General features: G+C 41.0%; 1 protein-coding gene across 1 annotated transcript in view; it reads right to left on the bottom strand.

The window, feature by feature from the left end:
• Positions 1–3,433: 3,433 nt before the first annotated feature.
• Positions 3,434–8,584, bottom strand: part of FYB2 (FYN binding protein 2) — a 53,521-nt gene continuing 48,370 nt past the window's right edge. The window contains exons 16-17 of the mRNA XM_051999594.1: positions 5,641–5,722; positions 3,434–4,459 (exon numbers count right to left, since the gene is read on the bottom strand). Coding sequence (XP_051855554.1) covers positions 4,448–4,459; positions 5,641–5,722 — 94 coding nt within the window. The 3' untranslated portion in view covers positions 3,434–4,447. The remainder of the gene's footprint in view (positions 4,460–5,640; positions 5,723–8,584) is intronic.

Genomic DNA, 8,584 nt, shown 5'->3' with positions numbered 1-8,584 from the left:
AACCCTTTACCTCCCCGGCATTATGATTGTCATACATAATTAAAAACAAAAATCCCACACCTCCCCCTTCCTCCTCCCGCAACAATCCAACTTCTGATAAACATCCCCCCCACAACTCTGTTTTTTATTTTTTGAAATATGAAAATACATTTAAGTGCTAGCTTTGTTTAGAGAGGCAAAACAACTGTGACCAACAGGACTTCTCAAAGTGGCCGTTAACATGCACACCAACCAGGCTTTGCCCAAGTAGAGGTGGCCCAGAGGAAACAAGAATAACTTTGGCGTGTACGGAAGAAATAGTGACTCTGAAATACGCCCGTGACCGCAATGAGAAGTCAGTATGGAGGGGCCGGTAATTCTGGAAGGAGTTGGGGCAGCTTGCTTCCAACCTCCAGACCTCATCCCTTTCATTTTAATCCCCTATAATACAGCATTTACTTATACTTTATAAGGCCTCAAAGCCTTCCCACTGTCAAATGTTTTAAAATAATTCCCTAAAATACCATTTAAGTGCTAAAAAAATATTCCATGTAGAAAATTTAAAATCTAGACTTTTAAGGAATAAAAGTAAGCATGTGCTGAGTAGATTATGTAAACCTACTGCTCAATAATATGTTCCCTAAATGAAACCGGCTACCTTTGAAGTAGAGAGTTCCCCATTTAGAAGTAGTCAAGTAGAAGTTTGGCGACCAACAATTTGGAATATTTTTTGGAATATTCCATATTCTGGTAACCACACAACTCCTCCTCCTTAAATAACATTCATGGAAAAATTGACTTGGAATATGGTAAAAGATTGCACTTGGAAAGGTCATAGGTATGTGTGTCTTTCACAAAATCACAAATGTTTTCATCAATAAGATAGAATCTCTTATCGACAAGGTGTTGATGAATTTCATTGCCAGAGGAACATTAAAACAGGTTCTCACTCAAGAAATTGTCGAGGAAAGCATTTCTGGAGCCTGCAAAGATTAGAAATCACCAAACATTTGGAGCTTAGGTGATGGGATGAGACAGGAAGTAATCCCTGTAGAATGTCCAGACCGATGATCAGGACATTTTCACATTTGTATACAGTTTATTAATTATATTTCAACTGAAATTTTATATTGAATCCCTGAATTTAGGAAGGTATCAGAAACATTCAAGATGCTTCCTCAAAGGGCAGCAGTGATTGATTTTTAACTTACTTCTTTGATGTTTCAGACATTAAATGGGGTATTGTTGAGGTACCACATGTTAAAGTGGACATTGACAAGATAAAGCAAGACCAGAAGTGGGTGGTTGGGGTGCTGAGAGGATTTAAATGTATGTCCTTTAAAGCCTCAAGAAAAGGGCTGGGGATATTCATCTTGGAGAAAAGAGAGCTCAGGAGAAATAATTTGATTATGTGCAGTTGTATCCAGGGAGCCAGAATTAGACAGAGGAAGTCTTGGTTTCAAATCTTGCTTTAGACACATACTAGCCATGGGACTCTGATCAAGGCACTTGATTTCCCCCCTCCCCCAAAGCTGCAGAGCAGCAGGTGTTGCTCTGCTTTGATGCTCAGTTGCTCACTGAGAATTGCCTACACAATAAAGTCGCAGGCGTGTACCCCACCACAGCCCCCACAAAAATGTGACATAAGCACTGACTTTGGAGATGTCCCTTATGCTCTGTGACCTTCAGCAACACGTTTATCATGTATAAAATCAGGGATTTAAAGGGGATGATATCCAAGGGTACACCTCTAGATCTTCTAATTATTTTTCAATATTGGGGAGTTGTCATTTTGAAGAGACAGGAAATACTCTGGATGCTTTGTTCTAGAGATCTACAGGATGAGGTAAAGTAGGGGGAAGTTAAGGAGAGCCAAACTTTGGCTCAAAGCCATGAAGAATGAAAACAAAACAAAACAAAAAACAAACAAAAAACAAATAATATGTTCCCTAAATGAAATCGGCCAACTTTGAAGTAGTGAATTCCCCATCATTTAAGAAGTAGTCAAGCAGAAGTCTGGCGACCAGCAATTTGGAATATTTTAGAAAAAGAAATTTACTTCAAGTTTCGAGAGATCGGGTAAGTGATTCTTGTGTCTTTTCTAATCTAAGAATCTATGATTTTACAATGGGACTATATTTCCAAGAGCATCTGAATGTTGCTGGCTATGTATGTAGTTAAGGGTGAAGGTTTTCAAAACACAAACGGAGAAACCAAATCAAACCATTTCCTTGAAATTAAGATGGTCAATTAGCATGTATCCATCAAAAATAAAGAATGGGACATTGTCACTGGTAAACTAGAGATTGTCTTTGAGGGATCTGGCTTTAAAAAAAAAAGCAAAATAAAAAACAAAACCCTAAATTGATGTTTTATCTTATGAGTACAACTGTAGTCCCTGAGAAGTTAATATTTGCCATTAGAATTATAATATACGATGAGATTATTTTAAGTGAAATGATGACGTCAAGTTCTTCTTTAGACAAATCTAGCATCTCCACAAATTATGTGAGGTTGCTCTATAGGTGTTAATAACTGTAATCTCTTTATTATACTGGGGTATATTGTATTATACCCATCAGAGGATTACTGAGCAATTTTGCTCCTTTGCTGTAATAAAATAATTTGGGGAGACAAAGAATCAATTCCCTTCCTCTTCTCTTCACTCATCCAATGCAACTTTACCAAGTAGTACCTTTGGAAATAGAAAGCAAACGACTTGTATAGGATTGATGAGACTTTGTTTAGGGTGATAACCAAACATTGCTACCTCGCCTTTTGATGGTGCTTTCTACTTTTTGGAAGTTTTTTTGCATCTGTCACCTTATTTTATTGGAATATATCCTTATGGATTAAGGGGACTTCTTAAATTTATTGTGACTCCTTTTCACCTGGGAAATTTTCATGTGCCCCCAGAGATATAAAATAGGTACACGGACCAAACATTTATTGATAATAAACCATCATTTCATCATCCCTACATTCAGTTACGAGATCGCGTACAGGGTTGTGGACCACGATTTAAGAAGCTAGACCACTTCTCAGTCTCCATGAAGCTGAGGATGTCTTAGCTTTTTCCTCAGTTGTCGACGTGTAGCTGGTGCTTAATAATGTTAGATGAATGAGGCAATGAGGCATTCTGCTGAATCCTAGGAATTTTTTCACATGTACAGTATTAGTTATTATTGAATTGTGTTAGTAATAATTGTAATTAATATTTACATGCCGTTGCACTGTCTGAGCCTCGTGACTGCTTTGTGAGGGACGGCAGGGATTATTTTCAGATGAGGCAAAGTTGACTTTCCTTTGTTCCAGAGAGAAATTTCAGAGGTGAGATTAGGACCTAGGAGTTCCTGACTCTAAATAGCAATCTCTTCACTAGTCTTTTAGGTTGTAGCTTTTTTGATTGCCCCATTTAAAAGTAAGTAAAAAAAGAAAATTGAGCACACGCTCCTAAAATACATGCATATTTATTTATAATCATACATGTTCTCCTGTATGAAAATGTTATCTAATATAAAATATATGTAACATAGAAATAAAAACATTAAAGATGAAATAATAATAGCTAGCATTCGTATGGAGCTTTGCAAAGTCCTTTACAAATGTGATCCCATTTGATCCTCGCAGCAATCCTGGGAGGCAGGTGCTGTTTTTGTCCCCATCTTACAGATGAGAAAATGGAGACAATCAGAGATTAAGTGACTTGCCAATAGCTGGTAAATGCCTCTTTCTGACTCGAGGTCCCTTAAATCTTATCTCGTCTCCCTCTCTCTTTTAAGCTGGGAGTTTGGTGGCCATCATGGACAGCTCTCACGAGGGATGAGTGTGGGGCAGGCTCCATTTCTGATCTGGGGGAGCCCCTCCTTAAGCTCCTCCTGCCCCCCAGGATAGTCTCAAAGCTTACCATGGACAGCAGCAGGTGGTATACAGGTGGTACAGTGGAGAGAGGCAAGAAGATGCATCAAATCTGGTCTCAGACTCTGTATGATCCTGAGCAAGTCACTTAACTCAATCATGCCTCAGTTTCCTCATCTGTAAAATGAGCTGGAAAAGGAAATGGCAAGCCATTCTTGTATCCTTGCCAAGAAAATCCCGAATGGAGTCATGACCGAAAGGAACAAACCCTCCTGCGCCTCTGAGGCACTGTGGATGGAGCATGAGGCCTGGAGTCATGAATACCCTAGTTCAAAGCCAGCCTGATACCTATACTGTGTGTCTCTGGGCAAGTCACTTTACTTCTATCTGTCTCTGTCTCCTCATCTGTAAAATGTGGACGATTACAGTATCTGTTTCTCAGGGTCCCACCAGGTCTGTCTGAGCTCACAGTTCTCCAGGCAATCGCGCTCCTAAGCCGGTCTCCTGCTGTAACACCTGCAGATGCGTCTCGGGTGTCCGCGCAGTCACGCTTTCCTCTTGGAACCCCTTCCTGTGCTTTAACTGGAGGTCCTGAGATGTTTGAGCTGTTTTATAAGAGTATCTAAATAACCAGCCAAGAATAAGGAAACAGGGACATCAGTGAATGAGGAAAAATATCATGTATCTGCCATGTTTGGCCAAGTGGGGACTCCTGATGAGGGCAAGGAGATTTTCATCTACCAAACCCTTTCATTTCTTGGGAAATCTCTATTGAAATGGCAACAGAATTCCCACGAAGGGTCAGAATGCCCTTTCTATGATGAGAAGGTCCAACAGATCCTCGTACACATTGAAGAGGAACTCACTGCGGGAAGACACACCCATATGTTTGTGGGATAGCTCCCTTCTTCAGTAGAAGGGTTTATAAAGCTGCCTACAGGAGGGCAACAGGGTTTTCTAATCTGACAAACTAAGAGCTTTTAAAGGATTTAGGGAGAAACGAGGGTTCGTAGTTGACAGACACCTAGCCTTGGGCTCAAGTACATTTTGGGAAGTAAGAGTTTCTGCAAAATTGAATTTGCTTCGACGGTGAAATCACAGACCCAATCTTCCTCTTCTTTTCCCATCCCCAAATATCTCCCCTTTTCCCTCCCCAAAAAGGGATTTATAACTGTCTTCAAGTATTTGAAAATTTGTCTTTAGGAAAAACAATTAAACTTGTTAGATCTGGGCCTGGGAAACCCCAGAATAATGTAGTAAAAGATGCAAGGAAGCAACTTTAGGCTTCGTTTCGTGAAGAAAAAAATTTCTATTAGAACTATCCATGAATGGAATGGGCTCAGCAGTCAGTTAGTCAACGAGTAGCTATTAAGTGACTACTGTGTAGTTACAAAGAAAGCTAATAATTGCCCTCCGCCAGTATACATTCTATAAAAGGGAAGCATGTAAATAGTTATGGATAAGACATAAGTAGGGTGGGACAAAGGTGGTCTGAGGTGGGAAGCCATTAATGAACGGGGGGATAAAGGCTAAAACGGGCCTCCTGCCAAATCCGGGCTTTGAGTTGAGTCTTTGGGAGCTGAAAGGGAGGAGGAAGCCCATAATGGCCCCGGGGAAGCTAGCAGAGGAGCAGGGGATGGCGTCTGGTGGACGGATGTAGCTGGGCCGCAAGGGGCTGGAGGACCACGAGAAGCTTTAAAAGCCAAGCCGGGAACATCACGTTTGAACCTGGAGCTAAGAGGGACCCTAAGGAGTTCCTGCAGCTACCTGTTAGCTTGGCTTTGCCACAAAGGGTCAACGTACCTCAAATCTTTCTTTAAGCACTTTGTCTTCCTTTTCCAACTTGAGTTTTTCTAAGCTGGATTTCTTGTTTTTGAGGAAGAGTCTAGAAGACAAAGTGTAGGAAGAGAGAAAGTCAGCGTAAGCGATGGCCAGGTATTTTTTGTTAACTCCCCCCTGCTCTGTGGCTCCTAGGCTGCCTCTTGGCGCTCTCGGGTTCTCTGAAAGCTCCCTAACTTAGAGAAGATTGTCCCAGATCCCCCAAATGAGTGATAATTCCTCTAGTAACTGATTCCAATTCTCGCCCTAATTTTGACCCTATGTGCCAGGCACTCTACTAAATATGTTACAAGAATTGTTTCATTTGATCTTTACAACTTTGGCAAGTGGGGTGTATTATGAACCCATTTGACAGATGAGGCAAAAGAGGTTAAGTTACCTTTTTCAGGATCATTTTAAAAAAAACTAGTCTAGCTAAGAGGCTCATCAATGAATGGTCAGCCAGGCAAAGATACAAGTCATCCTGTGTCTGTGGGACTCATTTTGCTTCTCTGTAAACTGGGGGACTCCTGGCAGCGCTAAATCTGGAACACTGGGTGACAGTCCACTTCCCTGGGCTTCCTCCTCCGTAAGATGGTTGGGCTTCATGGGATGACCCTCGAGCTCCCTTCTGGCTCCAGATCTAAACTCTTCTGTGAGTTACTGGGGTCCTTGGAGCCTTTGTAGCCTGCTGCCCCGGAGGGAGCTCAAGAATAATGGAGTCCCCCCCCCACTTTGGGACTGCAAAGTTAGAAAACTCAATAAAGCCCCTTCTCAAGCAATGTGAAACACATTATAGAATATGCATAATGAAAAACATATTTGTCTGCTGGGGGCACAGAACATGGAGTCCAAAGTCAGGAAGCCCCAGCCTGGGTGACTGTGGGTGAGTCTCTGGGTAGGTCAATTGCTCTCTGCCTCGGTTTCCACAACTGTTCATAGCTCCTACCACCAGAGACTGCTGTGAGGATCAATGAGATACTATTTGTAAAGAGCCTATCACACAGTAGGAGCTTTATAAATCCGAGCCACAGTCAGAAACCAGCCACAATGGCTAGTAGAGCTTAACAGGGCAAATGAACAAATGAACAAATGTGTAGATTGTTTGAGAGAAAATTAAATTAAAAAATCCTTTACAGATAAAAAAATAATAAAACCCCACAAAAATAAAAACTCTACTTTGGGCAAAAAAATTTATTCTTTTTAAGGAAAAGAAAATGAGTTAAACAGGAAAATCTGGTTCTTAGATCCTATAGAATAAATAATCTAGAATAAAAATAATAATATAGAATAAATAGTAATAGAATAAAATAATATAAATATAGAATAACAGAAGCAAATAAATAATATTTTATCTATATAGTTTATATTTCTATATAGTATATTAAAATATAAAATACATATTTATTTACTTCTGTTATTATTCTATATTATTAAAATATAGAATAGAGAATAATAATATAGAATAAAAGAAACTTAATGAAAAGTATTTCAAAAACTATCCTTCCCTTCACAATTATCTAAATGGATTTTTTTGATGCTCACGGTTGACTTCGGTTTTGTGCGCTTACTCTTTTTTTAGCTTAGTACTTGTTCACGGGGCTGAGGGGACAGAAATTCTAACTCCCTCCAGCTCACTTGAATAAATGTGATTTTTACTTCATGACTTGAAAGCATATTGCAGTTGGAGGAGGGAGGAGGAGAGACGAGAGAGCGACGGGACCATGGAAGAGAGATGCCGATTCTCAAATGGCCCAGAGTCTCGTTTGCCGGACTGGCCGTCCAGCCTCGGCCCGTTGGGCTCTAGCTCTTTGGTCCAGTGGTGGATGGGCAAAGAACTAATGTGGGTCAAAGGCAGGATCTGAACCCAGGGCTTCCTGTCTCTGTGCCTGGGCTCTGTTCACTACCTCACTCTCTTCCCCACCACCGAGAGTTCTTGCTCTTGGCACGGGAATCAGACGGACCATTGCTACTTGTGACCGCCCTGTGTCTGTCACCCCCCCTTCCAGATACCTTCCCTGGTTCCCACTCCCTTCCAGGAAAATGCAAACTCTCTGAAGGCTTCTTCACTCTTCCTCTTCATTGTCCCCATCTTGCCTTAGGATGTCACGTTTGTATGAGGATTCAGATAGAGGCAATTCTGTGACAAATCCTCCTTCTGTCACAGTTTCCTTCACATTCTGTGTTCTGCTTGGGAGAGTAAAATGACCTCTGAACTAAATCGGGAGGGGATGGAAGCCCGGGAGGGGATGGAAGCCCGGAAGGTTCTGGGTACGGGTCCAGTAGCAACAGGACAGACGCCAGGGGAGCCACATAAATGGCCTTTGCCCTCATGGTGCTGTTTTCAGCTCTTTAGGCTTATTGTCATTCTTTTTCACTACTTCTGCTTCTCCTGCCACTTCCACCAAGGCTACTCCAACTCCAACTACTCCAATAGCTTCTCCCATCACCACCATCATCACAACTACTACTACTGTGTCCCTAAAAATAAAAGACCCAGCAGAAGAAATTAAAAAAAATCAAGATTAGAACATTTTCTCCTGTCAGCTTTTCAGTGACTCCACAGTAAATAAACCTTTTTATCGATATTTTCATTCAAGTAAAAAATCTATCTCCTCAGCAATCGTGCTCTGAATGTTAAATATTAAAAACAGTCATCCAATGGTGACTCATCTTAAGAACATTTCTGTAAAATGTAGATTCCCTGAGGATGTTTCTTTTTTGTCTTTGTGTTTTCGTGCATTTATTAAGTGTCTGCTGTATACCAGGCACTATGCTAAGTGATGGGGATACTAAGAAAGGCAAAAGACACTTTGTGATTTGAAGGAGTTCCCAGTCTAATGGGGAAGACAATGTACAAACAATGACTCCTGAGTAAAATCTAGACAGGCTAGATGGCAGATAATCAATAAAAAGGAGACACTGGCCT

This window comes from Antechinus flavipes, chromosome 4, assembly GCF_016432865.1.
Source record: "Antechinus flavipes isolate AdamAnt ecotype Samford, QLD, Australia chromosome 4, AdamAnt_v2, whole genome shotgun sequence".
Lineage (NCBI taxonomy): Eukaryota > Metazoa > Chordata > Mammalia > Dasyuromorphia > Dasyuridae > Antechinus > Antechinus flavipes.
This window is presented reverse-complemented; position numbering and strand designations above follow the sequence as displayed.